The 20,269-nt window shown below is 38.8% G+C and overlaps 1 protein-coding gene across 6 annotated transcripts in view; it reads left to right on the forward strand.

Annotated features, from left to right (window-relative positions):
- Positions 1-20,269, forward strand: part of LOC111160157 (R3H domain containing 2) — a 159,989-nt gene that overhangs the window by 32,184 nt on the left and 107,536 nt on the right. For all 6 annotated transcript variants that reach the window (XM_022523032.1, XM_022523034.1, XM_022523033.1 and 3 more), the window contains exon 3: positions 9,909-9,969. In XM_022523032.1, the coding sequence (XP_022378740.1) occupies positions 9,947-9,969 (23 nt within the window). In that variant the 5' untranslated portion in view covers positions 9,909-9,946. The remainder of the gene's footprint in view (positions 1-9,908; positions 9,970-20,269) is intronic.

Raw genomic sequence — 20,269 nt, forward strand, 5'->3', positions numbered from 1 at the left:
AAGCAGAGAGCCCGATGCGGGACTCGATCCCAGGACCCTGAGATCATGACCTGAGCCGAAGGCAGCGGCTTAACCCACTGAGCCACCCAGGCGCCCCAGTTTATTTGTTTTTAAGATTTTATTTATTTATTTGACAAACAGAGATCACAAGTAGGCAGAGAGAGAGAGGGGTAAGCAGGCTCCCTGCTGAGCAGAGAGCCCAATGAGGGGCTTGATCCCAGGACCCTGAGATCATGACCTGAGCCAAAGGCAACTGAGCCACCCAGGCGCCCCCAATTTGAAATTTTTTTTATCCATGTGTATTTATAGTGGAGCACTTGGCATAGGCATCAAATTACATTTAGCCTTGTTTTAACACACCATTAATTGGGTGCCTATGAAAGAGTGTAGTCTTTGCTCTCCACTATAAGCAAATACAGCAGGTTAACTTTAAGCTCTGAGGGCCTTGAAGGATGAGAGCTGCAGGGGAAATTCTAAATTAGCAAACTTTGATGTCTGACCTCTCAATTCTTTGAAAAATTATTATAGACGCCAAAGAGCTTTTATTTATGTGGGTTATATTTGCCAGTATTTACTGTATTGGATATTAAAACTAGGAAAATATTTAAATATTTATTAATTCATTAAAAAATAGTAAGTTCCTTACATATTAATATATATAAAACACACTTTTTAAATGGAAAAAAAAAAACCCTTTTTTTAAACCTCTTTTTTTTTTTTTTTTTTAAGATTTTACCTATATATTTGACAGAGAGAGCACAAGTAGGCAGAGCAGTAGACAGAGGGAGAGGGAGAAGCAGGCTCCCAACTGAGCAGAGAGCCCAGTGTGGACGCTGGGATCATGACCTGAGTCAAAGGTAGATGCTTAACCAACTGAGCCACCCAGGTGCCCCGAAAAACTTTCCTTTTTTTTTAAAAGATTTTATTTCTTTTTATTTGTCAGAGAGAGAGGAGCAAGAGCGAGCACAGGCAGACAGAGTGGCAGGCAGAGGCAGAGGGAGAAGCAGGCTCCCTGCCAAGCAAGGAGCCCGATGTGGGACTCGATCCCAGGACGCTGGGATCATGACCTGAGCTGAAGGCAGCTGCTTAACCAACTGAGCCACCCAGGCATCCCCCCGAAAAACTTACTTTAAAAAAAAAAAAAGAAGATTAAAAAAAAAAAAGATTTTATTTATTTATTTGACAGACAGAAATCACAAGTACACTGAGAGGTAGGCAGAGAGAGAGGGAAGCAGGCTCCCCTCTGAGCAAAGAGCCTGATTCGGGGCTTGATCCCAGGACCCCGGGACCATGACCTGAGCCAAAGACAGAGGCTCCAACCCACTGAGCCACCCAAACGCCCCAAAACAAAAGATTTAGTGAGAAGGACAAACATGGTTTTACATTTTTGCGAATCTGTTTAACGTCTGGCTTAATAGAAGACAGCTGCATTCTCATCTGCATCAGCATTCAGTGTGTTGCAGCGTGTCATTTTAGTTGAAGTATTTGAAAAAGAAGTCCAGGCTCCGAGATACGTAGTTGGAAAATAGAGAAGTATTTTAATATCTTTGGGTAATTGGATATTCTTTGATACTATACCCAAACTCAACATGTTGTAGTTCCCTTAAAGGCCAGTTGCAGTGTAGAATCTGAAACTATATTAGTGAACTTTTGTATTAATGACTTTTGTACTTAGCGACAAAATAAAAAATTCATTTATTTTGTACGTTGAGTGGATCTTTTACCCATGTATGGTTTTGAATTATCATGAATTTGTCAGTTGGAAAATATTGGTCACTGAGTTATGCAGATCTTCCAAATGTTTGACACAGTTCATTATACAAGTAAAAAAATCACACCCATGAATATCGCTGTCATTCATCAGAAAGTCTTTTTTTTTTTTTTAAGATTTTATTTGTTTATTTGAGAGAGAGAGAGAGAGAATAAGAGAGAGAGAGCATGAGAGGGGTGAGGTTCAGGAGAAGCGGACTTCCCACGAGCAGGGAGCCTGATGTGGGACTCGATCCCAGGATTCCAGGATCATGACCTGAGCTGAAGGGAGTGCTTAACCAACTAAGCCACCTTGGTGCCCTCATCAGAAAAGTCTTAAGTATTAAGAAGGTATCAAGCTCGCAGAAGATACACTTTTTCAGAATTTTGATTTTAGCTGAAAAGCTTGAATTTTATCACTGACAACAAATACTATCACTTATTTTCTTTGAAGGAACAGGCTCTATTCATTTTGTGAAGAACATTGCTAGATAACCAAAGTTTGCCTGTCAGTTGCCTGCTCAGAAAGTAATAGTATCTCATGAAAAAATTGGCTAGTTTAGCTTGCAGCTCAGTTGCTTTTCCTTGAGACAGTTACTTTTTTTATTGATATGCTGCAGAACTGGTTTATACTTCCATTTTGCCATTCTGATTATTAAAAAGACATGTACTCAAGAGTGGAAAGCTAATAAAATTATTTTTACTGCTTTATCAAGGACACTTACAAGTAAAATTTTTCTTTTTTAAAGATCTTATTTGTTTATTTATTTGACAGAGAGAGAGCGCGCACAAGCAGGGGGAGCAGTAGAGGGAGAGGGAGAAGCAGGCTCCCCACTGAGCAGAGAGCCCGACGCAGGCCTCGATTCCAGGATCCTGGGATCATGACCTGAGCCAAAGGCAGAGGCTTAACCCACTGAGCCACCAGGCGCCCTAAAATTTTTCTTTTTTAAACTGCAGGTGTGAGGTGGTGAAGAATATGATAGTTCTAGTACAGTTTGATACCCCTACCTTGATTTATGCTAAGGCAGTGGCAGTTATACCTACCATTTCACCATGGTGAAAAAGGCAGATAACCTCTTAGTGTTATTATGAAAAATAAGATCTTGTTGTGAAACTGGTGGACCTCTTAGGCCTCCTGGGACCATACTTCGGAACTGCTCTTCTAGGTAGAGCATGCATTACATAGCCAGAGATACTGAGGTGAGGAAAAATAGCTGTCAGGTCAACTGCAAGCATTTTGTTATGGAACTCAGAATATATGGAGAGAAAGAAAATAGGTAGTCAGGGGCCGGATCATAAAGGAACATAAGTATCCTGCTAAAGAGTGCTGAATTTATCCTAAAAGAAATAGAGAGTCTTTGAAGGATTTTAAGGAGGGGAGTGTGTGTATGGTAGGGGTGTGGGTGGATTATGCCCTCATATTTTTCAAAGATCACTTTACCATAGTGTGTCTTGTAGTAAGGAGGCCAGTGGAAAATGATGAGGTTTTTAACTAAGGCACTGACTTGGTCGTGGAACCACAGAAGGCCAGGCTGTACAAACCAGGGGAGGGGTTAGAATATTTCCTTCCTAAAGCAGAACTAAGCCTAGCAGCATCTTGGCTGGCTGGCTGGTCAGGTGCACAACCAGCTGCATCCGTCGTCATGTCAGTTATATAAGCTATCCCCTCAGATACTCTTGTATCTGAAGAATCAGTAACCTGACCTCTATTACCATAGATTAGTTTTAATCTGTTTTTGAATTTCATGTTGATAGAATTATATAGTATATAATCTTGTGTCTTTTTTGCTTTACATTGTCTTTGAATTTCATGAATGTAGTTGCATATAGCAGTGGTTCTTTATCATTGCTAGATAATACGCCATTTTCTGACTATATCATAAGTTTTCTGTTGAGTCGTTTATAGTTTGGGACTGTTATGAATAATGCTGCTGTGAACACTTTGTGCATGTCTTTTCATAGACGTAAGCACTCTGGTTATATGCCCAGGAATGGAATTGCTAGTTCATGGGTTATAAGTACTACCGGTTTTCCAAAGTGGTTGTACTAATTTATTGTATGAGAGTTCTGGTTGTGCTATGTCTTTGAGTATACTTGGTATTGTCAGTCCTTTTAATTGTAGCTGTTGGGGATGTAGTGATGTCTTTTTGTGGCTTTAATTTGCATTTCCCTGATGACCACTGATGTGGAGTATCTTTATATGCATATTGGCCTTTTAAGGATCCTCTTTTGTGAAGTGCTTTCAACTCTTTTTTTTTTTTAAAGATTTTATTTATTTATTTGACAGACAAAGATCAGAAGTAGGCAGAGAGGCAGGCAGAGAGAGAGGAGGAAGCAGGCGCCCCGCCAAGCAGAGAGCCCGATGTGGGGCTCGATCCCCAGACCCCGGGACCACAACCTGAGCTGAAGGCAGAGGCTTTAACCCACTGAGCCACCCAGGCGCCCCTCAACTCTTTATTTTTTTTAAGGTTTTGTTTATTTTTATGAGAGAGAATATATAAGCGGGGGTGGGGTGGGGGGGGAGCAGAGAGAGAGGGAGAAGCAGCAAGCTCCCCGCTGAGGAGGGAGCCCAGTATGGGGCTTGATCCTCGGACTCTGGGATCATGACCTGAGCCAAAGGCAGACACTCAACTGACTGAGACACCCAGGGGCCCCAGTGCTTTCAGATCTTGTCCATTTAAAAAATTAAGTTGTCTTTTTCTTATTGATTTGTAGAAATTTTTTGTATATCTTATATATGAGTCCTTTGTGGGATGCATATATTTGCACATATCTTCTGCAGATGTTTATGTGTGGGATAGATGCTGGAACAAATTTATTAATGAGTGTTTTGCTGGGATTCTGTGATATACATCTTATCTATGAAGAGTGATTCTGTATATTATTATTTAGAGATTCTAGTTCCCTTACATAATAGCAATGCATATGGTGCTTTTGAGTGTGTCACTACTGATGTTTTGAATTAGTCTCAGCTAATTGCAGGTGTTTCTGTTACCTATTGCTGTCGACCAAACCACTCCAAATCTTAGTGGCTTAAAACAACTATTTATTAGGGCACCTGGGTGGCTTAGTCGGTTAAGCATCTGCCTTGGGTTCAGGTTGTGATCTCAAGGTCCTGGGATTGAGCCCCACACAGGGCTCCCTGCTTAGTGGGGATTCTGCTTCCCCCTCTCCCCCTGCCTTCCTCTCCCCCTGCTTGTGCTCTCTCTCTCTCTGTCAAATAAATAAAATCTTTAAAAAAACAACAAACAAAAACCCCAACTGTTTATTTGCTTATGATTAGGTGGGGTGGCAATTTGGGCAGGGCTCATCTGGCTTGCCTCTATTGCACATGGAATTTGCTGGTCTTACTCACGTGTTTGTGGTCATTTGGTAGGTTGTTGAGGGGCTGGTTGTATCTGGATAGCCTCACTCTGGCATTATCCATCATTAGGCTGGAGCTGTCATCCAGGGTGCCTTGGCCTCTCCTGCTGTGTCTTGGCTACCTTGAACGGTGACTAGGTCCCAAGAGAGCGAAAGTGGAAGTTGCAAGCTTTCTTAAGACTTGGGATCAGAAATTAGTGTCATTCATGCCACATTCTGTCGGACAAAACAAGTCCCAAGGCCAGCTCAGATTTGAGGGTGAGGAAATGAACTCCACTTTTTGATGGCAATTGCTGCAAATAATTTGTGGGTGTGTTTGATCCACAGCATTGGGCCTCATTGTTCTTCCTTGTTCCTTTCTTTCTCTTTTTCTCTCTCTTCTTCCCTTCTTTCCATCACTCCTTTTATTTTTTTATTTTTTTAAGGATTTTATTTATTTATTTATTTGATAGATCACAAATAGGCAGAGAGGCAGGCAGAGGGAGAGGGGGAAGCAGGCTCCCCGCCGGGCAGAGAGCCAGATGTGGGGCTCGATCCCAGGACCCTGAAATCATGACCTGAGCTGAAGGCAGAGGCTTAACCCATTGAGCCACCCAGGTGCCCCCATCACTCCTTTTAAATGAAGTTTGTGGATATTTTATCATTGCCTGGTATTTCTTCTTGTAGTTTGTGTTAGAACAAAGCTTACTTAAAGGATGTCTTCTGTGATTACTTGGTGTGGCCAAGGACCAGACATTTTCAGGTCCTGACTGTGACTTTCCCAGTTATCATAATAATAACAACCATTTGTTAATGATGAAGAGATTAGTTTCTTCCCTAGTGATTTTGATTTTTTTTACGTCCTTTTTTAAAAAATTGGTAAGACCTGAATGTTAACATTGGTCCTTTCATCAGCTCTATTCCCATCTCTTCCATGCCTTGTTAGCCATCTAGAGTTACTAATATGAGCCTAAATTAACAACTGTTTTTCTAAGGTCTCAGTGAAGTCTGGAAGGGAAAGGCTCTGCAGCAGGAGAAGGGGTCTGGACTGCAGTTGTCGTGAGGAGACAGTGTTTTTATATGTGAAATAAACAAGAATCTTGGGAGAGGTGCAGATGTCAGTGACCTGTCAGCCCATCAGGATGAATCAGCTGAAGTCCTAGATGAGGTGACAGTGTCAGCGCAATGAGCCCCTTACCCTGAATTTATTGGGCCTCGTATTAAGGTAGCTGTCATAGCTCTTATTTTAGAAAAAAAGTCAGAGTCATTGTTCAAGATTCACCTGACTTTAAACATTTTTTATTTTGGAGGGGGAAGGTCACTTTCAGTGTAGGAGTACTATTGGAAGTGACATGTGGCTGGTTTGCAGATTATAGCCATTTTGGTGTGCTCAGGTGTTATAGTTTTTAGGATCTTTAAAACTTGTCTCCAGGTAGCTGGAGGCTATTTTTTCTGCTTTTCCTAGTAAGTTTAATTAATTGTCTTGGGTCCCAGACAAGTAGATTTGTTAAGTATAGTTTCTGATTTATCTGTTTCCCAAACCTGTGATAATTTGATGGGAATAGGAACTCTCGAGGTGGCATTTTATTGCAAAAGATGGATGTTGGCTGCTAAATGCAGCTGATTAGAAGGCAAGGCACAGTATCTGTTTTCCTGGTGACAGGGTCATTACTAAGGCTTTATAGAACACACCACCAGTCAGATGGCTGAACTGAATCTTCCTGCTCTTGTGAGGTTATCTCCAAGGCATTTGGAGTGCTTCACAGAACTCTTTATCAACTGTGTTCTCTCATAGGCATTTGCACCTTTTGTCAGTTTAACCTGGTTGTTCTGGGTTGTGAGGCACTCCTTAGTACAGTGCTGGTAACCAGATCTTTGTCACTTGCTGTTGCCTGAGAACCTTGGGTTTGGGTCTCACAGACCCAGAGAACATTGCTGCCAGATAAGGTTGCCGTCTTATTTTCTGTGCATATTTTATCTTCAGAGAAAGAAGGGGAGCTGAGAATACAAGGCAGTTTGTTACAATGAACACAAGAACACAGGGTTATGATGGCTAGGCCATCCTATTGGCTGTACAAATAAGTTTATTTTTTAATTTTAATTTTTAAAACATTTTTATAGTTATTTGAGTGAGAGAGATCATGAGCAGAAGGGGAGGGCAGAGTGTGAAGCAGACTCCCTGCTGAGCCAGGAGCCCAGTGTGGGACTCGGTTTCCAGGACTCCTGGGATCATGACCCAAGCCAAAGGCAGACACTTAAATGACTGAGCCACCAGGTGTCCTGGCTGTACAAATAAGTTTAAATTTTTTTTTAAAAACTGAAGTTTACCTCAGAGGTAGTACTTAGCTTTGTAAATTAATCAGACAATTAGAAAACGTTACAGTGTTTATGTGTCAGGCACTATTTCACATTGGAGGTACAGATAAGAATAAGACACACAAGATTTCTGTCCTTGAAGAACTTACATTTTCATTTGAGAAGATAGGCAGTTTTCAAATAAATAAATAATTACAGATTATGAGTGAGTATGTGAGTGGTATGAAGAAAATAGATGTGGTGATGTGACTGAGAGTAAGGGAGAGGGGTATAGTCAGATGGGATGGTCAGGAAGACTTTTTTATAGTGACGTGTGAACTTGAAGGGAGGTAGAACCAGCATTTCCTGATGGGAGAGGAGTATTCTGGACAGGAGGAACAACAAATACTAAGGCCTCATTGGGAGTATGTGGTTTGTATTTTCAAGAATAGGCAGGGGCCAGATTTTGTAGGACTCCATAGACCTCGCCTAGGGTAATGGAGAACCATTAGTAGAAAGAAGCTGGTTGATGAAGAAAGCTAAATGATCTGATTAAAAGATGACTCATACTTCTCTGGGGAGAACAGATAGCAGAGTACCCAGAAAGGAAGTAGAGAGATTAGTTAAGAGACTATTGCATTTTATGAAAAACCTACAAACTATATGGGGGTTATGGAGGATGGACAGCAGAAAGGAATTGAACTTCTTTCAGAAAGTATTCCACTTTTAATTTTGGTAAAATTACAAATAGGGCAAGAAAACCATAACATCAATAAGCACTAATATGTGTTTTGAATTATGTTGCTCTTGATTCTCTAACTCCAAAATGGAGAGAGAACTCTTGGTATGGCAGGGCTCTCAACATGAACTCACTCTGCCCACTTAAAAATCAGGCACATCTGGGCATACCTTGAGTGCCTATGGGGAAAAGCAACTAGTAATTTCTTTGCAGAGGGGAGAATAAGGCATTTCCTGGGGGGGAAAATTACCATGCAGACAGTGTTTTAGGACAAGGTTGGTGGTGAAAAAGGGGAAGGGTGATTATCCTGGTCATGCCTCCCAAACCTAACCAAACTACCACACATCTCTAATGCCAGAACCCTAAGGTACAGGGGCTATAAAGAAACCAGAGAGCTTTTTCATAGAAATCTAGTATGATATTGGAAAGGCAGACTTTAGCGATGTGATACTCATGGGTAGAGTTGTAAAACAAAATGAAGAGTTAGGGATACTCTTCACTTCAGCATAGGACCCAGTGTGGCTTAGGTATTTTGAGGGTTCCAAGAACACAGACGGGCTTGGCATATGAAGGGTTCTAGTGGTGGCATTCAGCACTCAGAGTTTCTATTGTGGATTAAGCAGCAGCCAGCTCTCAGAGTCCTATAATAGCAACAACAACAACAAAAGTAATAATATTGTAGTCAGGGAGGGGAGATATTAAATTATGTGTTTGTAATACTCATTTCTACTCACAGAAGAAAATTCTGTCTCTGGCTTCTCTATATTCTTCTCATCCACTGAGAGAGATTACCTGTCTGCTGGCTCAGTTTCTAGAATTGTCTTCTATAAAATGATAATGGGTAGGAGACAGCTGAAGAATTTCAAGGAGTAAGACTGGATGATTAACTTATATTAGAAAGTGGACCGAGAAACTGCTTAGAAGAAGAGGGTATCATTAGAGGAGACAGAGCCAGATGAGTAGAGTGTTGTATTGTGAATTGAAAATAGGAATAGGTAGGGGCGCTTGGGTAGCTCAGTTGGTAGAGCATGTGACTCTTTTTTTTTTTTTTTTTTTAGAGATTTTATATGTTTTAGAGAGTGTGAATGCTAGCTGGGGGAGGGATTGAGGGAGGAGAGGAGAGAATCTCAAGCAGACTACTTACTGACCCTGGAGCTTGATGCGGGGCTTGATCCCAGGACCCCAAAACCATGACTTGAGTGGAAACCAAGAGTCGGTTGTTCAACAGACTGACACACCCAGGCTCCCCAGAGCATGTGACTCTTGATCTTGTGGTTGTAAGTTCAAGGCCTCACGTTGGGTGTAGAGTTTACTTAAAAAAATAATAAAAACAACAACAACAAAAAAACCTGTGCATTAAAGCAATGGATGTAAAAAAAAAAGAGGGACTGGATATAGAGGGTTCAGGGCAGGTATAGGGTTATGAGAAACATTGTGAGCAAAAGGAATTGGGAAAGAAGATATGAAGAAGTTGCTGTGGAGGCGCACCTGGGTGGCTTGGTCAGTATAGTGTCTGTTTTCCGCTCAGGTCATGATCTCGGGATCCTGGGACCAAGCCCCAGTTTGGACTCCCTGGTCGGCGGGGAGTGTTTCTCCTTCTCCCCACCCCTGCTCACGTGTGCACTCTGTCTCCCTGTGTCTCTCAAGTAAATAAAATCTTAAAAAACAAAAAAAGAAGCTGCTGTGGATTTTGGAATGGATATTTTTCTTTGGGAGTCTCACTACATTAAGATTGAAATTGCTTTTAACTTTTTTTTTTTTTTTTTTTTTTTTTTGAGGTTAGACTTGTTTCTTATGTGATGCCATTCCAGCACTGGACTCATGGAGGCTGAACATTTATTCAGGTAATAATAGGTAACATTTATAGAGCACTTTCTATGTGCTAGACAACAAGCTAAGTGCTATACCTATATTCTCTTAATTGTCATGCAACCTCATGAAGTTGGAACTGTTATTGTATCCGTTTAATAGATGAAGAAACTGAGACTAGAGTGTATCAAGACTGAGTTCACCTGAATTAGGAAATAAAAAAGACTACTGCCGTAGTCGAAGTGAGAGATGATGGTAGCTTGAATTAGATGATGTCATTCCTCACCTGTCATAAGTACATGAATATAAAGTGGTTTTGACTGAACTTCACCCTCATTTTCATAACTTCTCTCACTACTGAATACATCATACTTTTTGTTTGTCTTTGAAACAATGGACATACTTTTTGGTAAAGAAAAATCCAATTAGATTTTTCTTTAAAAATCCAATTAGATTAGTTAGAGTTTTAATTTTAAGGCTTTTCTAGCTTTTTAGAAAGATAATAAGTTTGAAATAGTTTAAATTTATTTGAGTGAATATCTATAAAAGGTAAATAGATATTTACCTTACAAAATAGATATTTACTTTATCTTACAAAAGGTTAAGAGATACTAATGGGGGCATTCTTAAAAGATTGTTAGTATGGATAATGGGAATTTTTTGTGTTGTTTTTGTCACACTTGAAATACTGTTCACAGGTGTTTTAGCTTTAAGGAACCTTATTTTAAGGGCTTCTTGTAGGAGCTTTCTTGGTATGTCTAAATATTTATTTACAGATTGTGCTAATGGTAGTACTTGCTGGAACTGAGAGGGTTTTTAGCAGTACTTGAAAATCAGTCAAAAATGAAAATTCAGCATCTCTGATATTATAATGTTGGTTAATAGAAGTATTTGTAAATTTACAAAAATTCAAATTTATATGCTTGCTGTGAGTGGTTCTCCATGTATAGTTTTGCCAGGAGTTGTTTATACACTCATCAAAGTAAAGTAAAACTGTTTTACCACTCCCTTAAGAGCCATTGGGTAGTCAGCATGAATACATTGTCCTGTTAGCCTTTTCCCCATCTTTTTCAAAATAGATCTTGAGCTGTAATTGACATACAGTAAGCTGTACATGTTAAAAGTATACAGTTTGTTAAGTTTTGACATATGTGTTGTTCACCCATGAAACTGTTACCACAGTAAAGATAATGAAAATATCACCTCCACAAGTTTCCTTATCCCCATTTTTAATACTTCCCCTCAATTTCTGTAGTCTCTCAGCAACCACTGATGAACTTTCTGTCACTATAGAACAGTTTTCACTGTCTAGAATTTTATATAAATGGAATTGTAAAGTATATACTCTCACATTTATTTTTTCTTTGGCTTTTTTTAAACTAAGCATAATTATTTTGAGATTCATATATGTTGATGCATGTATCAGTAGTTCATTTTTATTGCTGAGTAGCAATCCTGTATAGCTATAACACAATTTGTTTATCCATTTGTGTTTTGATGATGCACATTTGGGTTTTTTCCAGTTTTTGGCAGCTAAAAGTTATGCTGTAAACATTTGTGTATAAATCTTTGTATGGGCATATACTTTTTTCCTCCCTTAAGGAATTTCTTTTTAAAAAAATTGTGAAATTCATGTAACTTATAATTAACAATTTTAGTTTATAGTTCAGTGGTATTTACTGTATTTTTGATGTGCAACCACTAGCTCTCTCTAGTTTCAAAAGTTTTTCATCATCATGTGAACCATCTCATACTCGTTAAATAATCACGCCCCATTCCCCCGTCTCCCCCCCATCACCTGGTGACCACTAATCTGCTTTCTGTCTCTGTGGATTTGCCTCTTCTGGATATATCTTATAAAAAGGATCCGATAATATATGAACCATTCGTGTCTGGCTTCTTTCATTTAGCGTAATAGTTTTAATATTCATACAAGTTGTAGCATGTATCAGTACTTTTATTCCGTTTTATGACCAAATAATATTCCATCGTGTAGGTATATCACGTTTAGCTAATCCATTCATCAGTTGGTAGACATTTGGGTTGTTTCCACTTTTTGGGTACTATGAATAATGCTGCTGTGAACGTTTATTTATTTAGAAGTTTTGGTGTGGATATGTATTTTCTTCGGGGTATATATCTAGGAGTGTAATTACTGGATCCTATGGTAACTCTGGTCAGCTTTTTGAAGAACCGTCACACTGCTTCCAAGCTGGCTACATAATTATGCATCCCCCTAGCAAGGTACGAGGGTCCCAGTTGGTCTGTCCTTACTAAACTTATTGTGTGTCTTTTGATTCTAGCCATCCTTGTGGGTGTCAAGTAATATGATTTTGATTTGCACTGCCCTGATGACTAATGATCTTGAATTGAGCTTCTTTTTCTGTACTTACTGGTCATTTGTATATTTTATTTAAAGAAATGTATATTTAAATTGTTTGTAGTATTTTTGGATAACTTGTCTTTTTTTTTTAATTGAGTTTTAAGAGTTCTTTATTATGGATACAAATTCCTTAGTTGATACATGATTTGCTGATATTTTTTTCCTATTCTGAGTTGTCTTTTCACTCACTTGATGGTATTGTTTACAGACAAAAGTTCTAAATTTGATGAAGTCTGCTGATCTTTTTTTCTTTTGTTGCTTATGCTTTTAGTGTTATGTATAAGAAAGTTTTGCCTAACCAAAGTTCACGAAGATTTATTCCACTATTTCATATTGAGTTTTATAGCTTTAGCTCTTATATTTAGGTCTGTGATCTATTTTGAGTAATTTTTATGTATAATATGAGATATGGTTCCAACTTTATTCATTTATGTTTAGCTCTCCACTTGTCATAGCACCTTTTGTTGAGAAGACGGTCCTTGGCCTGTTTGATTGTCTTGACCTCCTTTTTTGAAAATTAGTTGACCATAAATGTAAAGGTTTATTTCTGGGCTTTCAGTTCTATTCCACTGTAGTACTGTTCTGATTACTGTCACTTTGTGTGGTAGGTTGAAATTAGGAAATGTGAGTCCTTCAATTTTGTTTTTCTTTTTCAAGATTATGTTGATTGGTGGCCTGGGTAGCTCATTTGGTAGTGCATGGGACTCTTGATCTCATAGTTGTGATTTGAGCCCCATGTTGGGTGTAGAGATTACTTTAAAAAAAAAAAAAAAAAAAAAAAAGAGGGCTCCTGGGTGGCTCAGTCATTAAGTGTCCACCTTTGGCTCAGGTCGTGATTCCAGGGTCCTAGAATCGAGTCCTGTATCAGGCTCCCTTCTCCGCAGGAAGCCTGCTTCTCCCTCTCCTGCTCCCCCTGCTTATATTCCCCCCCACAACTGTCTCTCTCTGTCAAATAAATAAAATCTAAAAAAATTAAAAAAAAAAAAAAGATTTTGTTGTTTATTTCAGGTCCCTTGCATTTCCATATGAATTTTAGGATCAGATTGTCAATGCCTTCAAAAAAGCCAGCAAGGATTTTCATAGGGATTACACTGAATCTGTAGGTCAATTTTGAGAGTGTTAACCAGCTTAGCAGTATTAAATCTTTCAGTCCATGAACATGGGACATCTTTCCCCTTATTTATTAATAAGTTCTTTAATTTCTATCAGCGATTGTTTATAATTTTTAATATATAAGCATTACAGGTTTTTAAATCCTATTCTAGGGGTGCCTGGGTGGCTCAGTGGGTTAAAGCCTCTGCTTTCGGCTCAGGTCATGGTTCCAGGGTCCTGGGATCAAGCCCCGCATCGGGCTCTGCTCAGTAAGGAGTCTGCTTCCCTCTCTCTCTGCCTGCCTCTCTGCCTACTTGTGATCTCTGTCAAATAAATAAAATCTAAAAAAAAAAAAATCCTATTCTATTATACTTCCTTGTTAAAATTATACCTAAGTATTTTATGATTTTTGTTACTACTGTAAATGGACTTTTTCCCTTAATTTCATATTTGGAATATTCATTACCTGTGTATAGAAATATAATCAATTTTTGTATGTTGACCTTGTATTTTGCAACCTTGCTGAACTTGTTTATTAGTTTTTAGTGGATTCCTTAAGGAATTTCTATATATAAGATCATGTCACCTACAAATAGAAAAAAATTTTGGGGGGTGCCTGGGTGGCTCAGTCATTGCGTTTCTGCCTTCAGCTCAGGTCATGACCCCAGGTCCTGGGTTTAAGTCCTGCATTGGGCTCCCTACTTGGTGGGAAGCCTGCTTCTCCCTCTCCCACTCCCCCTACTTGTGTTCCCTCTCTTGCTGTGTCTCTTTCTATCAAATAAGTAAATCTTAAAAAAAAAATTTTTTTTTGTTTTTGAAGATTTATTTATTTATTTGAGAGAGAGAGAGAATGAGTGGGGGGAGGGGCAGAGGGAGAGGAAGAGAGAATCCTCAAGCAGATTCCCTGCTGAACAAAGGGCCTAACTTGGGGCTGGATCCCAGGACCTTGAGATCATGACCTGAGCTGAAATCAAGGGTTGGCTACCCAACCAACTGAGCCACGCAGCTGCCCCTGCAAATAGAAAAAGTTTTACTTCTCTTCCACACTGAATGCCTTTTCTTTCTTTTTATTGTCTCACTGCCCTAAGTTTTTTTCCTTCTGTTCCTCAAACTGGATATTCTTTTCATTTGTTGTTTTAAAGTTTTTATTTATTTATTTAAGTAATCGCCACACCCAGTGTGGGGCTGGGACTCACAACCCCAAGATAAAGGGTTTGCTTGTTCTTCTGAGTGAGCCAGCCAGGTGCCTGCAGACTAGATATTCCTTTTTTTTTTTTAAGATTTTATTTATTTATTTGACAGATAGAGATCATATTAGGCAGAGAGACAGGCAGAGAGAGGGAAGCAGACTCCCCACTGAGCAGAGAGCCCGATGCAGGGCTTGATTCCAGGACCCTGAGATCATGACCTGAGCCGAAGGCAGAGGCTTAACCCATTGAGCCACCCAGATGCCCCCAGACTGGATATTCTTAATTGACTCAACTTCAAGTTTGTTGGTTCTTTCTTCTGCCTGCTCATATCTTGTATCAAACCCCTCTCCTTTGTTTTTCATTTTTGTTATTGTACTTTCCAAATCCAAAACTTTTATTTGGTTCCTTTTTGTAATTTCTATCTTTCTCTTAAAATTCTGTTTCTGAAATGTTACACTTTTATTTTAATTCTTTAATCATAGTTTCCTTTTTTTATCTTATTTAAATTGGCTGATTTAAAGCCCAGTGTCTAGGATTCTTAAGTGAGTTTCTGTTGATTGCCATTTTTCCAGCTATACATTCCACTTCATGGTAATGTTATAGTGCTTCATATGTAGTATAAGAACTTTACAATAGTAGACTTCTTTTCCTTCCCTTCTGGCCATTGCCCAGTTCTGGGTATACACTTTACTTGTGTTTGTGTGTGTGTGTGTGTGTGTGTGTGTATTTTGAAGATTTATTTATTTTATACACACATATATGTATATATACACATATACACATATGCATGTATATACTTACATATATAAAAATTACAATATAAAATTATTGCTCTGAATAGTTTATAATTTTGAAAAAATATTTAAATAATGAGTAAAAAAAGATTTTTATAATTACCCACATTATAACCATTTTTGATGCTCTTCATTCCTTTGTGCATATCCAGATTTCCATCTATTATCATATTTATTCAGCCTGAAGGACTTGCACAGGTCTGCTGTTGGTGATTTTTAGCTTTTGTATGTGTGAAAAAGTCTTTATTTTGCCTTCATTTTTGAAAGATATTTTCTGTGAGTATAGAATTTGTGGTTGACAGTGTTTTTCTTTCAGTCTTTTAAGATATGGAGTCTTCTGATTTGAATAGTTTCCATTGAGAATTCTGTTATTGTCTTCGTCTTTGTTCCTCTGTATGTAATATATCCTTCTTCCTGGCTGCTTTTAAATTTACTCTGTATTACTGTAATATTAGTGTTAGGTTGTTTGGTAATGGTGTGTCTTGCTTTGTTTTTTTCAGCTTCTTGGATCTTTGTATTTATAGTTTTATTATAATTTAGAAACTTGGAAACTATTATTTCTTTAAATATTTTTCCCCCATCTCTTCTTCAGAAATTCCAATGACCACCTATTAGGTAATTGGAATTTGTCCCCCACAGTTCATGGATACTTTGTTCATTTTATTTTAGTGTTTTTTTTTCTTTCTGTGTTTTATTTTGGTTGACTTCTTTGCTGTGTTTTCATATTTTCTCACCCTGTTTGTTCTGTTGCGGTTTTTAATCTTCTACTAGTCATACATAGTGTGTTTTTATCTCTACCATTTTGGAGATTTTTTTTACTTCTTCTTGGATCATGCTTCCTTTAGATTTTTACACATACGGAATATAGTTGTAATAAATTTTTAAATGCTGGCTCTTTACTTATTTTGTAAGCTGTCACTTCCAGTCATTTATTTTAATTTTTCATTGTGAAATAAGTATAATTTATAGGAAGTTGCCCAAAAAATGTACAGCAATTTTCCATTCCATGTGCCTTTCACCCAGTTTCTTCCAATTGTGTCAGCTTGTGTAACTATAGTACCATGTAAAAACCAGGAAATTAATATTATTACAATCCGTAGAGTCTATTCAGATTTGACAATTGTACATGTACTCCTTTCTGTGCGTGGGTATATGTGTTGGGGGAATTCTGTGGAATTTTAATGTATATCCACAACCACCATCAAGATACAGAAGTTCCATTCCCATAAGAATTCTTCCTGTTGCCCTTTAATAACAACATCCACCTACCTCCACCCCATTCATAAACCTATAACCATGGCTTTAGCAGTCTGTTCTCCAGCTTTTTAATCTTACCATGTCATAATGTTAATTAAATGGAATCATACCATATATAACCTATTGAGATTGACTTTTTCTCCCACTCAGCATAATTCCCTTGAGGTCCATCCAAATTACTGCATGTGTCAATAGTTTGTATCCTTTCATTGCTGAGTACTAGTCTGGTACGGTTGTTCCAATTTTGTTTACACATTCACTTTTTGAGGGACTTCCGTGTTGGTTCCAGTTTTTGGCCATTGTGAATAAAGCTGCTATGAACATTTTTGTTCAGGTTTTTCTGTAAATGTAAGTTTTTAGTTGTGTGGGATAAATGCCCAAGAGTAATTACATAAAACTGCCAAACTGTCTTCTAGAGTGGCTATACCATTTTTACATTACCATCACTTATGTATGAGTGATCCATGTTTTCTGAATTCTTGTCAATACTTGGCATTGTCAGTATTTTTTATTTTATTTCATTCTGTTTTTATTTATTTATTTATTTATTTATTTATTTTAGAGAGGGTGGGGAAAAGTGCATGCATGCACACGTGAGAGTGTGGGGGAAGGGCAGAGGGAAAGTCTTCAAGCAGACTCCTCCTGAGCATGGAGCCTGATGCAGGGCTTGATCTCATGACCCATGCCACCTATGAGAAAGATCATGACCTGAGCTGAAAGCAAGAGTCAGATGCTTAACGGACTGAGTTACCTAGGTGCGCTAGTATTTTTTACTTTAGCCATTATGATAGATATATAGAAATAATTCATCTGTTTTGCATTTCCCTAATGGCTAATGATTTTGAATGTTTGCTTATGTCTTTTGCCCATTTCCTTTTTTTTTTTTTTTTTAAGATTTTATTTATTTATTTGACAGAGAAAGACAGTGAGAGAGGGAACACAAGCAGGGAGAGTGGGAGAGGGTGAAGCAGGCTTCCTGCCAAACAGGGAGCCTGATGTGGGGCTTGATCCCCGGACTCTGGGATCATGTAACAACTGAGCCACCCAGCCGCCCCTCTTTTGCCCATTGCTTAATGGTTTGAGTTTTGAGAGTTGCTTATATATCTAGATACAATTCCTTTCTTAGATACGGTTTACAAATATTTTCCCCAGGGGTATACTCTCTTCTGTGAACTCTAGACTCTTTTGCTTTCTCAGACTTTCACTCCTGTGTTCTCCACTCAGGGAGCATGTTGGATTCTGCCTAGGTTTCTCCTGGACTCCTCCCTCTCACCTTTTTTTTTTTTTTTTTTTTTTTGAGATTACTTGGAAGCAGTGTCTAGCCATTAAGCTTGGGTAATCTTAAGGCTTACCTTATTTGTTTCCCATCTCTCAGGAATCCCTGTTGTTTATTGCCTGATGTCCAGTGTCTTAAAAACCATGGTTTTACCCATTTTTTTCTGTTTTTTTTTTTTCAGTTGTTTCTGCCAGGAAGATAATATGATCTCTCTTACTCCATGTTAATCAGAAATCAAATCTCCCCTGCCCCCTCCACTGCTGAAGTTTTCAATAACATTAGGAACAGCCATTGTTAATAAATACTGTCCAATAATTCCTTCCTGAATTGAGTTCTTTGTTGTTTTCTTTTTTTTGTAAAGATTTTATTTATTTGTCAGAGAGAGAGCACACTCATGCACAAGCAGGGGGAGCGGCAGGCAGAGGGAGAAGCAGGCTCCCGGCTGAGCAAGGAACCCAATGCTGGACTCGATCCCAGCACCCCGGAATCATGACCTGAGCCAAAGGCAGACACTCAACCAACTGAACGACCCAGGTGTCCCCTTCCTCAGGTTCTTAAACAGAAAAGGAGTGGGGAATAGAGGCTAAATATAACTCAGACAAAAAGATACTTCTGATGTTGTTGGGTATCAGTTGAAGCCCAGCTACTTCCAAAAGTTTGCAAATCAATCAGATACAGGCTTAGAGCTAGAAATAGGTTAGCTACCATAGCACAAGATGATGGTGTGAAAAGATTTTAGTGACAGCTTGTGTGTGATAATATATCCTTTCTTGTTCAGGGTTCTCGGATGTAATGCTAGATTCTGGCTTTCATATGCCTTTTCTCTATTCTTATCCATATAGTTCTTTTATCAAAAGAATGGTTATATTTATAAAATCACATTTTTCTGTATTTAAAGGGTAGAGTTGACCAGTTAAAGCAGCCTTTCCAGCCTAAGTGCATCTTGCTAGGTTATTCTTTAATTTTTTTTATTAGTTTTGGAGCTTACATCAGCATTTATGATGATTTGATAAACATATGCTAGGATTTCTTAAAGATTATCTCTATATTGCAAAACTGTAGTTATCTATGTAAAAATTCAGAGAGATGGAGTGTTGTATAGGACCATGTAGTTATCAAACACTTGAAGAAAATATTTCTTTGGAGTTATTTTGTGAAATTAGGACATATTTCAGTAATTGGGTGACTTTGAGCTCTGGGAATCTGCTAGAGCCACCTTTGGGATAGAGTGGCTCCTGCTTATGCCATTCTTATCAGGAAAGATTTATTTCTATTTCCAGTCTATCACTTCTGCTGATGAACAAAGGGCATATAGTTCGTTACATTAGTCAGCTATTTTAAAAAATTTTTTAATTAAAAACAATGTTTTTAAAAGGTTTGGGGTATCTGGGTGGCTCAGTTGGTTAAGCAACTGCCTTCGGCTCAGGTCATGATCCTGGAGTCCCAGGATGGAGTCCCATAACAGGCTCCCTGCTCAGCAGGGAGTCTGCTTCTTCCTCTGACCACCCCTACCCCCATGCTCTCTCTCTCATTCTCTCTCTCAAATAAATAAATAAAATCTTTAAAAATTTTTTTTAAAAAGATTTTATTTATTTATTTGACAGAGAGAGACACAGCGAGAGAGGGAACAGAAGCAGGGTGAGTGGGAGAGGGAGCAACAGGCTCTCAGGGAGCCTGATTTGGGGCTCAATCTCGGGACCCTGGGATCATGACCTGAGCAGATGCTTAACTACTGAGTCACCCAGGTGCCCCTAGTCAGCCAACTTTTTTTTTTTTAGGTTTTATTTATTTATTTGACAGAAAGAGATCACAAGTGGGCAGAGAGGCAGGCAGAGAGAGAAGCAGGCTCCCTGCTGAGCAGAGTCTGATGCGGGGCTCGATCCCAGGACCCTAAGATCATGACCTGATCCGAAGGCAGAGGCTTAACCCACTGAGCCACCCAGGTGCCCCTATTTTATTTTATTTTATTTTTTATCATTTTATTACTATTACTTTTTAAAGATTTTATTGATTTGTTTTTAAAGATTTTTATTTGTTTATTTGACAGACAGAGGTCACAAGTAGGCAGAGAGGCAGGCGGAGAGAGAGATGAGGAAGTAGGCTCCCTGGCAAGCAGAGAGCCCAATGCGGGGCACGATCCCAGGACCCTGGGATCACAACTTGAGCCGAAGGCAGAGGCTTTAACCCACTGAGCCACCCAGGCGCCCCAAAGATTTTATTTTTGAATAATCTCTGCACCCAACATGGGGGTCAAACTCCCAACCCCAAGGTCAAGAGTTGCATGCCCTACCAGTTGAACCAGCCAGGTGCCCCAAATGCTGTTGGTATTTTGATAGGGATTGG

The sequence above is a fragment of the Enhydra lutris genome, unplaced genomic scaffold, assembly GCF_002288905.1.
Source record: "Enhydra lutris kenyoni isolate GAN:26980312 unplaced genomic scaffold, ASM228890v2 scaffoldscaffold74, whole genome shotgun sequence".
NCBI classification, from domain to species: Eukaryota; Metazoa; Chordata; class Mammalia; order Carnivora; family Mustelidae; genus Enhydra; species Enhydra lutris.